At 39.5% G+C, this 18420-nt stretch overlaps 1 protein-coding gene across 1 annotated transcript in view; it reads left to right on the top strand.

Annotated features, from left to right (window-relative positions):
- LOC149300100 (integrin alpha-11-like) overlaps window positions 1–18420 on the top strand; it is a 41556-nt gene that overhangs the window by 16471 nt on the left and 6665 nt on the right. Inside the window, exons 3-21 of the mRNA XM_089485549.1 lie at window positions 1513–1622; window positions 3441–3532; window positions 4031–4145; window positions 4551–4678; window positions 4772–4920; window positions 5096–5240; window positions 5594–5762; window positions 5918–5988; window positions 6979–7123; window positions 10069–10217; window positions 11510–11650; window positions 12214–12417; window positions 12754–12884; window positions 13674–13840; window positions 14215–14360; window positions 14567–14677; window positions 16328–16413; window positions 17538–17745; window positions 17908–18006. Coding sequence (XP_089341675.1) covers window positions 1513–1622; window positions 3441–3532; window positions 4031–4145; window positions 4551–4678; window positions 4772–4920; window positions 5096–5240; window positions 5594–5762; window positions 5918–5988; window positions 6979–7123; window positions 10069–10217; window positions 11510–11650; window positions 12214–12417; window positions 12754–12884; window positions 13674–13840; window positions 14215–14360; window positions 14567–14677; window positions 16328–16413; window positions 17538–17745; window positions 17908–18006 — 2566 coding nt within the window. The remainder of the gene's footprint in view (window positions 1–1512; window positions 1623–3440; window positions 3533–4030; window positions 4146–4550; window positions 4679–4771; window positions 4921–5095; window positions 5241–5593; window positions 5763–5917; window positions 5989–6978; window positions 7124–10068; window positions 10218–11509; window positions 11651–12213; window positions 12418–12753; window positions 12885–13673; window positions 13841–14214; window positions 14361–14566; window positions 14678–16327; window positions 16414–17537; window positions 17746–17907; window positions 18007–18420) is intronic.

The following is an 18420-nucleotide window of genomic DNA, read 5'->3' as shown; positions in this document are numbered from 1 at the left end:
TTTTTTATAGCCAGTGACATATGGTCTTTCAAATATTGTTTTCATCGCTATGCTCCTAAAGAGTCCTATATGAGTCTTTAACCCTTTGATAAGCAGAAGAGTGTGCACATCCTAAAGTCCATGATGGTACGAGATTTGAAGGAATGACTATCTCTACCATCATCAGTGTGATGGCTTATTCTGACCTAGAGTGACTGTGGGGGGATGGAAGACCTGAGCCACTTCAATAAGTACCATTCACCCCATCAGCCCAGTTGTACAATTCAAGGTCTGCATAGGTGTCCCTGGTATGGTTTCTGTATGAAGTGCTAAGGAGCATAAAAATTTGAGCAGCAGAGAAGAAAGTCTTCTTCAGGTTGGTAGGTCTGGGGGAGGCAGTGGTTGAGGTCCCTGTCCTGGGTCAGACATGTGCCAGCAATACTCCTGTATAAGTGATGAGGGGAGGCACCAGACGGGGTAATGACGAGGGGGGCGCTACTGGGGTGATAATGGGGGGTGCCACAGTGTGATCTAAGGTTACCATAGTGGCCACTGAAAAGTGATCCTGTGACAAATGGAAACCACGTTTGTGGCACACAATTGTCATAGTGTTTATGTGACAATTTGCTTCTCACAGAAACACTCCAAAATTTTGTGGAAAGCCTTCCCAGAAGAGTGAAATCTCTTATAGTTGCAAAAGGGGGAACAACTACATATTAATGTCTATGTATTTAGAATGCAAAGTCATAAAAGTCCCTGTTGGTGTAATGGCAAGGTGTCCCAATACTTTTGTCCATATAGTGTATATTTAATCCATGGATTAATTTACCCTGTGGCTCCTACTTTAATACAACCACTATGATGTTGTAGGTACCTATACTTTAACAGCTGGGAGTAGAATCCTAATGTCAAATGTGATGGTTGACAGCACCCAGGTCTACAAATAAAGTAAGTTTAAAATAACATTTACAAATTAGAAATAATTTTCCTCAAAACTATTCTTATGTCTGTTTAATGCTTAAGGTTTTTTTTTTATGGGACCTGCCTTTTATCTATAGCTTTGTTCAGTGGGCAAGAAAATAGTAGAAGACCATCTCTTACAAAGACCATATTAATCACTGAATGTAGGTATTAAACATAATTTAAGTAGGAGAATCCTTGCTCATATATTTCTTAGAACCCTGAAGACACTACAAATTATTTAGAGATACATAGCACATTTAGGGTATTGTTATGCATATACCTGCTTTTTTCCATGTGAAATTCTTTTGGGACTTACAGTACTTGGCAACATACCAGCTTTATCTCTCTCCTTTTCCCATTTACTTGACTCTTAGACTCCCGCAGAAGAGGCAGAAGCGCCCTCTTGGCGGTTGAGCCCTGTGCAGTTGCACAGGTCGCAAACCCCAAAGGCCGGCCCTGCCTTAGATGTCCAACAACCAACCATTATAACATGTCTTATTGATTTCAGATAAACAGTTAACAGATAAACAGTTTTGGGTGGATATCCATGTGTTATGTTCTGCTTAACAGGTTGGTGGTGGGAGCGCCCTTTGAAATGAATGGAGCGCAGAGGACAGGAGACATATACAAATGCTCCGTCACCAATGACACAACCAGTGACTGCACCAAACTTGGAATTGGTAAGCGACAAATCCCTGTCTTGGGTCCCTGAAAAATCTAGGCTGTGTTGTTGTGGCCTAAAAAATAAATATTACAGTACGTGCCAACAGTTATTATCATTATTATTATTATTATTATTCATTGTTTTATATAGCGCCATCAAATTCCGTAGCGCTGTACAATGGGTAGACTGGACATAACAAGTAGTATGTAACATAACAAATTGACTAACAGAGACAACAGGTGAGGATTATTATCAAAAAGAACAGAACAGGTAACATTGAAACTTGAACAAAAATCTGGTAACCCTTTGAAAAATTGTCAAAAGTAGATATGGAAGTGCAAAGACAGACCAGGGCCTAGTCCTGGAGTGCTCATCAAAAAAGTGCCCATCAGAAAAATGGCTGATGGTCAAAAAACAATCAGGTAAATACTTCTACAATTCCCTCTTTAAAATGTTTTGCAAGCAAGACCTTACCTTATACATACAGTACATTTATGGACAATAGTTCATAAAATAAAACAGGCACATAGCTTTACTCCAGAAATGATCCACCTACCAGTAAATATAATAACCATACATCAACATAATACAGGTCAATACAAATTTTTTTATGGCAGCATTTAAAAAATAAAATGTACAATGTATTTCGTTTTCTTAAAATGCTGAAAGAAAACATAACATTGGCTTCTTTCGGGGAATCTAAAGAGGTTTTTTCAAAAATATCATATTGTTTTGATACTGACATATACCAGAACCTGTTTATTCATACCTAAAGTAAAATGTGTGTGAAAAAACAAATGCAAAAAAAATTACTACCATAAAGTTTGACAAAGGCTAATGGTAGAATTAGTGCTTGGAAAGGGTTAAAATACTAGCATTTGGAATACCCTGGGTTGTCTAGTTTTTAAAAATATATGACTTGATGGGGTAAATTACATTGGCCGGCTTCAAATATAACCGAAATAGCAAGACGCTACCTGTACTTATTGCCCCATAATGTGTAGAAAAAAGCAAAAAAACATAAAAACATTGGGTATTTCTAAACTCAGGACAAATAGTAGAATCTATTTAGCAGGTTTTTTCATTACCTTTTATAGATGAGTAAAAGATTTTCCAACTAAAAGTTAGAAACAGTCATTTTTTTCTAAATTTTTCACCATATTTTATACTTTTTTTAATAGTAAATAATATGATACAATCAAAACAATGTCATCTAAAGAAAGCCCTTCTTGTCCTGAAAAAAACAATATATAATGTGTGTGGGTTCAGTAAACGGGAAAGAAGAAAATTACAGCTAAACACGAGCAGCGCAGAAATGTTAAAACGGCCATTGTCACGAAGGGTACAAAAAGTAAAATCAGCCTTTGTCACGAAGGGGTTAATGATGAAGTACATCAATAACAGTTTTCAGCTGTATATAAGGGGACTGTAAAATGATGTAGCATGTTACATAAAAAAGAATCTGATGGACTTTAGAATGAAGAACACACTTGTTTTTATCTTTTGTTTGCCATATTCTTGACCATCAAGTATTTATGATGTGCTTAATGGTAAAGCATAGTTAGTCCATAAAGTCCACATGAAAAAGACAGCTCGTGCATCAGCTATTTGTATTCACCCTCCCTTTGTCTGGTTCTGTTTTATAATAAAGTCCTCCTCAGTTGAAGTTTCCATGTCCTAAGTTAGGCAGCTACCTTAACTGGCATTTGCATTTTCCGTTTCGGTGGTAAGTCGTATGATTGTTCCATTGGGACTCTGTTGTGACTTAAAGATCCATCTGGTCTTTCTGAAGGGCCCAAAAGGCCTTTCCATGTGGTAACTTGCAGTTTCTCAGGCAGGGTGACGCTGTCCAATGTATCAGAAAGGAAGGATAACATGCGCTTGGGAATGAGTTTAATCACAAACCCTAAGGACAATAGCTTTGTGGTAAGGTCACATCTGATAAATAGATGGTCAGTGCTTATCATGTTCTTGCCAAAATGTTCATTCTTTTACTATTCACTCTGTACGGCACCTGTATCATTTTCTCTTTCTACTTATTTGTCTGTATAATTTTTGTAAAGACATCATATGATCCCTGTAACATGTACACCCTATGTTCTCAGTGTCGCATTTGCATCATATCTTCCCTTTCTTCAACTCAATCTATCTGCTGCATGCAAGACACCCGTTATCTCCATGTTGTAGATTTTGTTAACTCCTCATGTTATAAATTGTTCTCTTCATGCATGAGATGCCCTATCCTTATGGGTCCATAATCAGAATACAGCACGTCCTGGTCTCTCTTTACAGAGCAGTATCTATTTTCCTTTTTGAATAACCCATTCTCTTGAGAATTATAAACCATCTTCACTCAAACTATGCTCTCCTCTTTCAGTCATCCCTCGTATATTCATTTCAGTATGTTCAACTGTCCTTCCCTAGGCTTGCAGCCCTCTCTGGTCCCATGAATGTGGAAGCTCTTATTACACCACAGGAATGTGCTCCAGAGTCAACTCCAACTTCCGCTTCTCTAGAATAGTGGCCCCGGCTCTACAGAGTGAGTAAGATCTATGTAATGTTTAAAAATACAAGTGAGCTCAGGGGCTGTTTTTTTGCATAGCTTGACAACAAAGCTTTAACTGCTCATGTCTGGATTTGAATTATGTTGTTTCATTGTTAAGAAAAGTCAAATAACGCTTTATTTTATGGAAAAACAGATGCTGACCCATTCATGGTAGATATTTAATCTTAATGGTTTTCAGGGATGAAGACCATGATACAAATGGCTGTGTTTTGTCAGTGTTTGAGGATAGTGATATGATACTCATGCTGTTGTATTGAATCTTATTTTAAAGCTGATGATTGTAATAATAACATAGGATGTTTTACATATTTTTTCAGTTTTTGTCCTTTGATTATTACTAGACATTTCCTAATACATATTTTAAACTTCCCATTCCAGGATGCCCAACTTTTATGGATATTGTCATTGTGCTGGATGGGTCCAACAGTATCTACCCTTGGGTAGAGGTTCAGAGTTTCCTCATCAGCATCTTACAGAAATTCTTTGTTGGCCCTGGGCAGATACAGGTAGCATTTATGTAGCATATCCTACTGTTGAGGTTTTCACCTCAGAAGGCTTTTATCCCAAGTCAACCTCAAGGTGGTTGCTTCTCCTGACAGGTTGGAGTGCTGCAGTATGGAGAGGATGTGGTACATGAGTTCCATCTCAACGACTTTCGCTCAGTGAATGAAGTGGTAGAGGCAGCAAAACGCATTGAGCAAAGAGGGGGTACTGAAACACGTACCGCTCTGGGAATTGAGAAAGCACGGTGAGGACGGGGAGCGCATGCACAGACAGAGATTAACATGGCCATTTGTATATGTACGCTGCTTAAGGGTAAAACAGAGTTTTATAATAACTTATAATTATCAGAATTATATGTTCTCTACGGATTTCGTGCATCCTCTTAGGTGTCTCCAGGTAATATGTGAGTGTTTTTGCAGCTCAGAGGCTTTCCAGCATGGTGGAAGAAAAGGAGCCAAGAAAGTGATGATTGTTATTACAGATGGAGAGTCACACGACAGCCCAGACTTGGACAGAGTGATAGAGAGCAGTGAAAGGGACAACATTACACGCTATGCAGTGGCGGTGAGTTCTTCACAGCAAGGCCCTTCGGTAGGGAACGGTGTAACCTCTGATATCATAAGGAACAGGTAAAGGTCCATCTTTTACTGCCTTCAGTACAATGATGTTTGGCATACGTGCCATGGATGCCTCCAACTGTCCAGCTGGATCGATCCCAACACACAAGAAAACTTCATCAGAACAGCCACCATTTTCCTTCAATTGATCTATGTAGAGTATTTTGTGCTACAAAGCCCCCAATAAGTTATTCATAAGAGTTAGCCCCACCAGAGCAAATAAAAGCTCCATGTCAAGGGACAGGCTAAGTTTAATGTGTTCTGCAGTGTATGTCACTCTGTTATCTACTGTTTCCTCAGGTTCTGGGTTATTACAACAGACGAGGGATTAATCCTGAAGCTTTCTTGAATGAAATAAAGTTCATTGCCAGTGACCCTGATGACAAGCATTTTTTTAAAGTAACAGATGAGGCTGCGCTGAAAGACATTGTGGATGCCCTTGGGGAAAGGATATTTAGCCTTGAAGGAGGTATGTTGTCTAGTACAATGCTCTAGCTGTTTTTACAAAGATACTAGACTCTCCTTGATTAGCAATTTCAGTATCCAATTGGTACTAAATTGGCCTGTGACTTTATTAATGCTTGTACTTTTGTAATTTAGATTGTTTTCTTATAATAATTGCAGGAACAAGTAAGAATGAGACATCCTTTGGATTGGAGATGTCACAGGCTGGTTTCTCACTGCATGCGGTGGAGGTAAGAGACACAACCAAGTAATTAATTGTAAATACCAAGTAGTCAGAAACAGGTACTAACAATTTGTTAATTAATAGTCTTCTTGCTAATACCACCATCCTCAAATAAACAGCATATCACGCTTTGCAGCTGAACAGCTATTAACAAACTAGGAAAATAAACGTTTGTTGATAGCATGTGTAGTGACTGGGTTGTCTACACATTATCTGTCTGAACAGAATATATGCCTTTATTACAAAATAATGTTCAGCATTAAGGGTGGTAAAATAAATAAGTCTTACAAAAATGTATCTAGTACATGCCAACATAATGAATGCATAATTAACTACGAACAACATAAAGAACTGCATATAATTTGTTGGCATGTTAAAAAAACGTTTGGCCCATTGACAATTTTTTTACCTTAGACCATTATTATTGCCATATTTGAATGTGGTTATGTAAAAGAAGATGTCAAAACTGTCAGCATCCATCTCTGATTGGCATGTTGATTTTTGGCATGGCATTTTTAAGAAAGTTTGGAAAAGTTATTTGGGACATTTAAAATGACTGAGACAAGAAATGATCTAACACCCAACGAATAAACTCCTGTGGTAGACCCACTAGTGATTATGGTGCCATGAAGGGGATGTATTGTTGATTACACCATTCATTTCACAGAACCTGTTCCAACCACGTTGAGTAACATACCTCTTAACCAAAACCTTTGCCACTAATAATCAAAATATATACTTACCTTATACAACCATCTATATATGCGTTTAACTGCAAACTACCAGATATCACATCTACCTTCGTGTGAAGCTCATCACTCTTGGTTTCCTACTAGATTTCCTTTATTTTTAAGTACTTATTTGACTGAGCAAAACAATTTGCATGTAAAAGCTTAAAAAATACCTTGCACAGAACAATCTGATCAATTATCTTGCACCATGTGTACAAAAACTACCACTAAAACAATTGTATTAACCAAAACAATGTCATTTGAAGGATGGGATAATAGTAGGTGCCGTAGGAGCATATGACTGGAATGGAGCTGTTCTTAAGGAGACCAGCGGTGGAAAAGTGATACCACGGAGGGAGTCTTACCTGAAAGAGTTCCCTGATGAGCTGAAGAACCACGCAGCTTACCTTGGTAATGAAAGGATGTTTAAATGGGTTACAATGGGAAAGACAAAGTGATGGTGATTGTAGTTGCCGACCACTAGTGTTCTGTAACATGGTTGTTTAAGAAGAAGGAAAGAACACTAATTGTTATAGCAGTTATAATATACCGTATTTGCTCGATTATAAGACGAGGTTTTTTTCAGAGCAAATGCTCTGAAAAATACCCCTCGTCTTCTAATCGGGGTCGTCTTCTAATCAGACCTCAAATAGAGGTCTGATTATGAGACTAAGATCCAGATCCCCCGCACCGCTGCAGGGGACCTGGATCCTCCTGTCTCCCCCCCCCCACACACACACATACACACACTTACCGGTGCTTCCTGCTGTATTGCTGGGGCAGCAGGTTGACGTCTATGCGATCCGCGTAGACAACGTCCGCTGCAGTCGGAAGGAGGTGTGGCTAGGAGCGGGGGTTGTCTGAGTCCGTCGCGGATACCTTCCCCGACTGTCAGAGATCAGAGTTCCCCGCACCGGTGCCGGGAACTCTGATCTCAGACAGCCGGGGAAGGTATCCGCGACGGACTCAGACAACCCCCGCTGCCAACTCCACCTCCTTCCGACTGCAGCAGAAGGAGACGTCAACCCGCTGCCCTGGCAATACAGCAGGAAATTGGAAGCACCGGTAAGTGTGTGTGTTAAATGGGGGCATAGGGCATTTCTGGAATGCCTTATACCCCTATATGCCACTCTGGCACTTAGGGGGTTAAAAGGCATATTATGGGGCAGAGTGGCATATAGGGAGGTATAAGGCATTTCAGGAGGCAGAGTGGCGTTAAGGGGGCATTTAATAGAGCACTCTGCCTCCTGAAATGCCTTATACCTCCCTATATGCCACTCTGCCCCATAATATGCCTTTTAACCCCCTAAATGCCAGAGTGGCATATAGGGGTATAAGGCATTTCTGGAGGCAGAGTGCTCTATACAATGCCTTTTAACTCCCTTAATGCCACTCTGCCTCCTGGAATGCCTTATACCTCCCTATATGCCACTCTGCCCCATAATATGCATTTTAACCCCCTAAATGCCAGAATGGGATATAGGGGTATAAGGCATTTCTGCAGGCAGAGTGGCACATAGGGGGTCAAAAGGCATACCATGGGGCACAGTGGCATATAGAGGGTTAAAAGGCATATCATGGGCCACAGTGCCATATTGGTGTGGCAAGCCTGGGGGCAGATGTGCGTAACTGGGGGACAAGTTGGAAAATACAAGGAAATAAAAACAAAAAAAATATTTTTCTCAATCATAGCTTTTATTTAAAAAAATAGTTTACATGAATTAACATTTACTGGTAAAACTTTTTTCCTTTAGGGTCGTCTTATATTCAGGCTTTTTCTTTTTTTCCTAAGTTAATATTCAGATTTTGGGGGGTTGTCTTATAATCAGGGTCATCTTATAATCGAGCAAATACAGTATATAGTTTTATTAATGTTATACAGAGTAAGGAACACATCATTATTACTGGGAATTCAAAGAAATATAAATGCATCGATGTATCATTCTATTTAAAGCTATTTGTTTTTTCATGGATTATTCATATAAAACATCCCACAGAGATATAGCTATGGATTAATAATATCCAGTAATAGGAGGTTTTGTCCGGGAAAACATTTTGAGCAGACAGGTATATGCATAAATTGCGCTGCCAGACTGTTTCTTGTCTAGTATTTTTGTATACTCCATCTGGCAACCCTATGAACAACATTCATCATGAGTAAGACAGACATTAATAGACAAATGAGTAATGTATTGTGGCTCTGCTTTGAATACATTATTCTTTCAGCAGACAAGAAGTATTTTGGAGTTACTATTTTTAACACTTTGCCTAAGTAAGAGACCAGATTTTCTTTCGCACTGCCAATGCATATATTTATATTATGGGTTATAGTTGGTGTGCTTATTCGGTGTGTTGTTATATAATACATGTGACAATAAGTTATTAGTACCAAGTTCGCAGTGTACTGGTCCTCGGGCAATTTGTGGGTTAGTGCCCAGTTCTAAATACCGATCTATGTCTTGGAAACTTACTTGGAAAATTGTGGGGGGAAAAAATAAGTGTTTTATATCCACAAGATTCAGGATGGATCTAATTTCTTTGGGTCCAGTGGAAATGTAGCCTGGCCCTCTGCCTGAGGCTGCTTACCACACCACAGACCTAATACTGGCTGCTGCGGGAAGTGTGAGACCTACTCCTGGATTTAGGATTGTCTTACTCCCATACTTCCAGCTTGTACAATATTGTTTTGGAAGGCGTACAGCCAGCATCCACGAGCCAAGATATGCATTCAGATTCTCAGCCGACTTCTACATATAATCTCTAGTATTTCTCACCTATGTGTAACCCTTTATCTGTTGAATTCTAGCAGGATCAAATTTAATATACATACCTATAAGGAACAAACAGTTAATAACGGGAAGGAATAGGAAGTGGGGTATATGCCGGTATTAAGTAAACAGAGTGAAGGTTGGATATTTACTGTTTAAATAATTGACAGTTTTAACTTTTTTGGTGTATAATTATGTAAAACCACCTAAACAACAAGTATTCGGCTCACACTGTGAGGATGAGAAAGATTCTTAGAACAGCGTTCTTATGAGCAATTCTAAAAGAGTGGCGTTGTTAATGTATTTCATTGAAATGAAGGGTTAGGGATAGAACATTAAGTTCCTATTATGCTGTGGTTCAGAACATTTAATATGGTTCATAAATCAAGACTAACATGAGATGAACTTTATTCCAAAGTAATTTGCCTTTTAAAAATATATACAAGGAGGTTAAAGAAAATCTAGATTCTGTAAAGCTCTTCTTGTTCTGTGTTGCTTTATTTGTTCATTGCTCTGTTCTATAGGGGTTGTGTGGGAAATGTTTGAAAAGTAATGTATGTTGGTCCATAACCTACTTCTGCTTTGCAGGTTACACGGTCACCTCTGTGATGACATCCCAGCATGGCAGACTCTATGTAGCTGGGGCTCCACGGTTCAACCATACAGGGAAAGTGATTCTCTTCAGCATGCACGGCATGGACAACCTGATTATCCACCAAGCATTACGGGGAGAGCAGGTACCTGGAGGCGAGCTGAGGTTGATCATGGGCTGAGGGGCATGTGAATTTCAAAATTGTGTTTGCAAATAATGCAAAACAAAACCAAGACTAGTTTGAGTTGAAATATGTTTACATTTGTTTTCTTTTATTATGACCAAACAAGGTCATTATGATATGCCTAGTGCCTTTGGCCAACAAAAATAAGCAATATAGAGTGAGCTGACCCCATATTGGTTATTTATTTGTCAACAAGGAAAATTGGTCATCTATGTTTTAGGGTTATTGAGAGCACATCTGTCATACAATGCTTTTCTTCTTTCTCTTTGGTTTATCACTTGGCCAACATGGATTCTTCTTTTTTGACAATTTTACTCTTTGGTGTCTCTCCTATGTAATTTCTCCAAGACCCGTGGAATACATACTTATTTGTCTTAGATTGTGATTTTCATGCAAAAACACTTGAAAAAATACAGTGCAGCAACATTTAGGGGTGTTTATTCACTAAACAATCAAGAAAGTACATCAAGGTGCAATTGAACATTTCAACTCACTGACTATCATACTTCACTATGAAGGACCTGCCCTTGGCGCTGTGTAAACACATACCGTAGTTACATCTGTGAGATTTCTACAATGTTGTTTCACCAGATTTATGTATAATCAACGTATTTTCTTCAGCCAACAGTGAACCTGGTAGGTTCAACTATTCCAGTTCACAGCAACTGTTACAAAGTAACAGTTTAGTGAATAAATGTGCAATCCTACTGCTGTCGGTATGTCTTGTTTTTATCTTGATGTCTTTCTATAGCTTCTCATTGCTCTCCTTTTACCGGTTCTTGATCATATATAGTTGTTACTTATTTTTCTGCTCAGATTTCTCTTTTTGTGCCACTCTCTCTATTTTTCCTTCAGATGTCCTTTTGTCTTTCCCTACTACTATCTTTCCTATGAGGTGAGCTTCACATACACGACAGGTTGACCTGGAGTTAGTCACACAGCCTGCGGTGTTCTTACCAGTGGAAATATAGCTGGCATTTACATAACAATGTAAGCACATTGTTCCAAACTACCACAGTTTACTTGTTACATCAACAGCAAATCCAAGGCGGGTTTAAACTATTATGCAACATTTCACAATAAAAAAATAAACTAGATCCAGTGTATTCAAAATTAAATCATTGGTTATTATTCCAAATTGAAACCTGATTTTCATGTATCCCTAGTAGCTCTCAATGGGGATGACATGCTAAACAACGCAGTCTGGGCAGAATGAGAATAAAGTTATGTGTGGCTCATGTCCTCCCTTCTAGATTGGATCATATTTTGGTGGTGTAGTGGACTCAGTGGATGTAGACGGTGATGGAATAACAGATGTATTGTTGGTTGGCGCACCAATGTTCTTCAGTGATGGACGAGAGAGGGGCCGAGTATATATGTATGGTCTGAAAGAGGTGAGTATTTGCTCATATAGTCCGAGGTTTGACTACAATGTAATGAAAATAAATTTTACTTTACTGAGAGGGTGGCAGATAAATGGAAAAGCCTCTCATCAGAGGTGGTAGAAGCTAATACAGTGAGGGAATTTAAACATGCATGGGATAGGTATAAAGCAATCCTGAATCTAAGACAATACCAAGGACTGTTTATGTTTCTGTGTTTATATATTGTACTCATAACCTACATACCCAGCTGCAGGTAGAAAGCAGACAGCTTCTAAAATAAAAATCCTGCCCGAAAGGCAACGCATTGTCATAAAATAAGCATAAATGCAAATTATGAGAGTCCTTTGATTTCTTTTTTTAGTTTATGGAATTCCAAAGTCCAAATTTTAGCCTAGAAGCTACCAGCTACCCTACCCACCCTTTCTAGAAACTGATCAGAAAAGTAGACTTCTTATAAATGTTAGATTCTGGAGCCTACATTATTGATAGCATAATGACACCCTACTATTTTTTGGAAAGTGTGTAAGTCAGTATTTGAGGCATATATGTTTATAGTACTACATTCATTCTAGAAACGGTTTACCCCCGATGGAGTCTTGCGAGACTGGGATAGCTCCCAGAACTCACGTTTTGGATCATCCATTGCTGCTGTGCCAGATCTCAACCAAGACTCATACAATGATGTTGTGATTGGGGCGCCTTTAGAAGATGACAACAAGGGAGCGATATATATTTTCCATGGTATGAAAAAGAGCATTCTGAAGAGACATAAACAGGTAATTCATGTTTTGGAAGGGCTCTTTATAAGGTTTGTGAAAAACTTTGCGTTGTGAAGAAGCAGACCCACTCTTTATAATGTTACAGAACCAATTCTTTAAAAAGCAATCTCCAAATGTTTCTTTACTCAAATGTATATACTCTTTCCACTGTGCCCTATTGTTGTCCCATTTGATCCTTCCTCATGATTTTTGTTAAATGAAGTATCACATCAAGGTAATCCACTTACTTTCTTCAATAGGTTAATACTTCCTATAATAATTTTAAAAATTTACATGTGTTATAATAGTAAACCTGTTAATCTTTACGTTTTTCTTTCCTATCTCTCCTTGCAGCGCATCGCTGCCGCAGAGCTGGCCCCTGGACTGGCTTACTTTGGCAGCAGCATCCATGGAGAGATGGATATGAATGATGATGGACTGGTGGACCTAGCAGTGGGATCCATGGGAAATGCTGTGTTGTTGTGGTGTGTTGGACTGGTCCTACAGAATCTTTACAACCATATATTTTAGGCCAATGTCTTGACATTGCAGAACCTCAGACAGTGGTGGTCCTAGACAAAATTACACCCCAGGCAAGAATACTCCACACTGAAAGCTGTGTTAAAATAGTGCTGTGACAGCTCTGTTGACACCCCTCAAGTGATAATGCTGTCTCAGCACTCTACCTATGATAATAGGAATGGGCTGGTGAATTGTCCAAATGGCTTGGTATACCTTCTTCAGCACACCAAGACATTTTGGACAATGCTATGCTTCCAACTTTGTGGGAACAGTTTAGGGAAGGCCCTTCTCTATTACAGTATGACTGTGCACAAAGCAAGGCCCATAAAGTCATGGTTGGATGAGTTTGGTTTGGAAGAACTTGACCGGCCACACAGAGTCCTGACCTCAACCCCATCGAACACCTTTGGGATGAACTGGAACAGAGATTGCGAGTCAGGCCTTCATTATTAGTGCCTGACCTCATAAATACTCTATTGGATAAACGGGCAAAGATTCCCACAGAAACGCTCCAAAATCTTGTGGAAAGTCTTCCCAGAAGTTGTTATAACTGTCTGTGTAATTATCTGGTGTGCCAATACTTTTGTCCATATAGTGTATTTAACTCCCATTTATTAATCTAACAGATTCCATCTTAAACTGCTTCATGACTTACAGACATAGTTAATTATCATATAATTTAGTAGCTCTTCTATACTATCCTGCTGCTATTGTATATCAGACAGCTGTCTAGCATTTGTGTTTCTTTTTAGGGCACGCAGCGTGGTACAGATAAATGCCACTATCTATTTTGAGCCACCAAAGATAAACATCTTCAACAAGGAGTGCCACAGGAATGGGAGAGAAGCTACGTGTATGGCAGCCTTTGTCTGCTTTGCCCCTTTTTTTAAAGCAGCCCAGTTCCAGGGTCAGGCTGTAGGTAAGTGCAAATAAATCTCCAATTCCCTCTAGTAGTTATACACGTGCAACACTGTGTGTCACATCAAAGAGCAAACTGAATATGTTTAATATCAGATGTGTCTATTTCAATCACCTATGTCGGGCCACAAAGCTCTATAACTACTTCACAGGTGCAGATGGATGGCACTCCATTCCTGGCTATTGTGGAACTGTCCTGCAGTTTGTTTCTATTTGTTATATTTGGTCCTCCGCTTCACAGTTTGTACCTTTATTTTGTTTCTTGGTGTGCACTATATGTTGCATGACGACTCAGACCATGAACTTATACTTCTTAAAATAGAGGTGTATGTAGGACCCGCCATGATCTTACTATCGATAATGTTGTCTTTTCAGCCATTAAGTACAATGTGACCATAGATGAAAGAAGGTACACACCACGGGCTGTGATTGATGACATTGGAGGAGATAAACACTTTGTGAAAACCATCAGAGCCACCAGTGGGCATAGTCAGTGCCAACAGCTGAACTTCCATGTTCTGGTGGGTCAGAAAGTGATTGCATGGTAGAATCACAGCATGAAATGTTAGCGCGATTTGTAGTGATTACGCTGTAGGACATATGTTTAGAGTGATTTATACATTAAGTGAAATGTGCCAAGAAGAGTCTGCCCAATCCAGATCAGTGCAGATGAACATTCACCGTATTATGTTCACGTCTTCAAACCTAACTTCTTATTCTTCTGTAGGACACAGCGGACTATGTGAAACCTATCACTTTTTCTTTGGAATATGAACTGGCATTTTCAGACTCAGGTCCGGTGCTACAAGAAGATTGGCCAACATCCCTGAAAGCCTCTGTAAGTAATGTGTGAACCAAAGGATTTGTGTTTGTTGTTGGCAGCACTCTCAGACGCTTCTACCCTAAAATAAATGCAAAATATTAAAAATTTATTATTTTATATTGTTACCATCAAATCTAAAGTGGGCTACCTATTTGTGACTAGTGTTTGTGTGTATTGCTTTACATTGGACTAGATATCCCCTTCTCCCCATATGGAGATCTGTTTTCCAGAATAAGACATTTTATTCACAAAACAATTGTCACAAAACCAGGCTCCTGCAGCCATGGGTGTCCAGAGTGGGGGGGGGAGAAGGGGCCCCAGAATTTCAAAGAGGCCAATTGGAGCAATAGGCTAACAAATATATATAGAGAAAATACCTGAGAAGTGGAGCAAAAAAAATACTTTTAGTTAATTCTGTACACCACCTGCTGTCACAGTGGTTTGGTCTGCTCTATTCCTCTCCCTCTAGCAGGTTTTCTCCCTTTCACTCTGGCAGCTGCTCCTTCACAGGCACATAGTCCCTGTCTGGGCAGACACAGTTTGCATGCTGCAGATACAAAGTAGTTCTTTTCAAACTTGTATTGCAGCTTGGGTTAGTTAATATTTCAGCTGTTGAGACTACATTTCCCATGACTCTTAGCCAGTCTAATGTCTTAAGCATTATGGGAAAGTGAGTACTCAACAACTCGAGTGCTGAAGGTTAGTCTTTAGTACAAACACTAACTTTTGTTGTACTGCATTTACAATAATATTCAGCAAGCTATATTGCTAGCTGAACATCATGAGAAATATAGTTATAGACGGGGGTTGTGGTGACCTACACTACACACTATTATTTTTTATTTAATTCATAGGTAACTAACATTTTCATTCGACCAGGAAACCTCTCTACTGAGGATGGGGATCCTCTACTGGGGAGGATGTAACGAGGTATAGGGGTGGAAGAGGGGAAAAGTGGGGAGGATATTTTGTCCCCCGTGGAAAAAATCCATGCCCATGCCTGCAGCCTATTTTATTTCCAAATTACATTTTCTACCATTTATTAAAATGTAACCAAATTCTGTTACACACAAATAGAATTACTCGGTGCCGCAATATATATAAACATAGATTTTATTCAATAAATATATTGTAAATAAGTCAATCATTCAATATAATGGAAGCAAATATAAGGAATTAATACAATATATAATGTTAGTGAAATGTTCTCAGTGCAGAAGCAGCAGCACTTAGCTAATAAAGCGTTATATATTATAGGAATGTAATATTTATATAAAAGAAATTACCAAAGTATTTACTTAAAAACCACCATAAATATGAATATATAAAAAGAAAAAAAATATATATCAATGAAAAACTTAATGAATTAAAAAATTCATAAATAAAAAATGTCCACCTGGCCGGGATACATGGACACAATAAAGAAGCCACACAGGACGCGTTTCGTTAAATTCATCAGCCATGGCAGCATTTTCTGGCAAATTTCTACACATTGAGATGCAATAGTAAATTACATTTTTCGCTTTGTTTTGTATTCAACATTCATATTTTAAACCTAATTGATTCCCTACTATGTTAAACTACATGAGGTAAATTGGAAAGCATATTATTTACGCTGTCCATTTCGATTGACAGTATACAGTGGATATTCTTCTCTTAAACCAGGTCGCATTCTGGAATGGTTGTAACCAAGATGAACACTGTGTATCTGATCTTGTACTGGATGTGAAGCATGATATCCCCACTGCATTGTGAGTATACTCATGAAGCCTGTTGTGAACATCAGGGCCGGCCTTAGGGGTGTGCGACCTGTGCGGCCGCACAGGGCGCCGTCGCAACAGGGGCGTCTGCCCGGGACTTAAATTAAAACATTGTTTTGGGTTTTTTTTACTTTATTTAACATCCTCCATGTTAAATAAAGTTAAAAAAAACTTTATTTAACATGGAGGATGTTAAATAAAGTAAAAACAACAAAAAAACCCCAATGTTTTAACTTAAGTCCCGGGCAGGGAAGCCGAGCTGGCGCTCGTGAGGTTTTCAGCAACCGCTCGGCGCCCCTTACTCTCCGTGACTCCGTTGCGGTGCCGGCGTTTCATGCTGAGCACTGAAATATGCTGTGAAGCGCGCACCGTGGCAGAACGGGAAGACGGACGCCTCCCGCTCCCTCCGCAGGACTCAACAAGGTAAGTAAGGATAATGAGAAGTAGGGAGAGGGGGGAGGGGAAGGCAGTAAGAAGGGGCAGAGGGGGGGAGGCAGTGAGAAGGGGCAGAGGTGGTAGATAGTGAGAAGGGCCAGAGGTGGGAAAGGCAGTGAGAAGGGGCAGAGTTGGTAGATAGTGAGAAGGGGCAGAGGGGGGAAGGCAGTGAAAAGGGGCAGAGGTGGTAGATAGTGATAAAGGGGGAGAGGGGATAGATAGTGAGAAATGGCAGTTTTGTGACAAGATTTTTTTCCTTTCTTTTTTTGGGATGGGGGGGCGCCAGAGGAGTCTGCACAGGGCGCCAGAACACCTAAGGCCGGCTCTGGTGAACATTAATACTTGGCCGGAGTTCCCAGTGTGAACAGGGATCCAGAGTTAAAACCAAATGGTTCTCGCTTGCCGATATATTCTATGTATCCATGTAGCATTAAGTGGCATCTGACTCCCAGTCAAAGCATTTGGTTAAAATTCCAACATTTCATTAAATGTTGGAGATTTAAAAAAGAAAAACTTAATTAAACAGAGGTGATGCAACTGTACACAAAAAAAGGTAGCCATACCTCCACAGTGTACTGATTGTGTGTAAAATCTATAACGGTAGTGGTCTTTTGTTTAGTATTTGTGCCAGTACTTTGGCCATGGATGAATGTTTGGCATTGACAGACCCTCTTTCACAGGGAGTTCTGTCAGCGCTCTCTCAGGAAACCCCCACCGGACTGCACGGCGTTCATCCACTCTTTCGACAACTCTGTCTTTATTATTCAGAGGAGCAAGCGGCGGATAGCATTGGAGGTGCTGTTAGAAAATAGAGGGGAGAATGCATACAGCACCGTGCTCAACATTTCCTGCTCACAGAATCTGCAGTTTGCCAGCTTGGTCCCCAAGGTACAGTTCCATGTTCCAGAATGGTTATCCAGTAACAGATGGTAGGTTCGGGAGTAATAGAGTATTCTGAAAGAGCAGACTCTCTTAGTATTATTATCTTGTGGAAATCCGATCATACTGTCAGAGATACGCGATGTATTGAATGCAGTGTAATTCTTACAGGAGGAATCAGACGTGAAAATTGAATGTAAGACAGATGAGCAGATTCCGCACACCAAGCTCTGTAATGTGAGCTATCCCTTCTTTAGAGCCAAAGCCAAGGTAAGTGGTGATAGCCAGGCAGCTGGCAAACCCATGGCAGGATAATGGCTGGAATATGTTGTAACTAAGTCAAGCCATACTCAAGACATGCTTTATAAGGACAGTATAACAGTGTGGTTAATATTACTGAAGCTGGATTATTGAATAGGCACTAATTTTAATTATACTTGTACTCCATGAGGTACTTTGTTTCAAGACCTGTTTAGTTTCATAAGCTGTTGATTGGCAACAATTATAATAAGAATAATTAACAAGGAATTGTCATATCGGGGAGTGCATGGCTACTAGTGGCTGACATAGGCTATATGGAGCAGGACTGAGAGCTTGGGATGTGTAGTATGGAGAAAACTTTGTGAATAAAATTCTTTAAACCATTCATCCCACAATTCATAGATTTGTGTTGAATTTTTTGTA

The sequence above is a fragment of the Sceloporus occidentalis genome, unplaced genomic scaffold (assembly GCF_023333645.1).
Source record: "Sceloporus occidentalis isolate IW3139 unplaced genomic scaffold, rSceOcc1.0.p SCAF_26, whole genome shotgun sequence".
Classification (NCBI taxonomy): Eukaryota; Metazoa; Chordata; class Lepidosauria; order Squamata; family Phrynosomatidae; genus Sceloporus; species Sceloporus occidentalis.
This window is presented reverse-complemented; position numbering and strand designations above follow the sequence as displayed.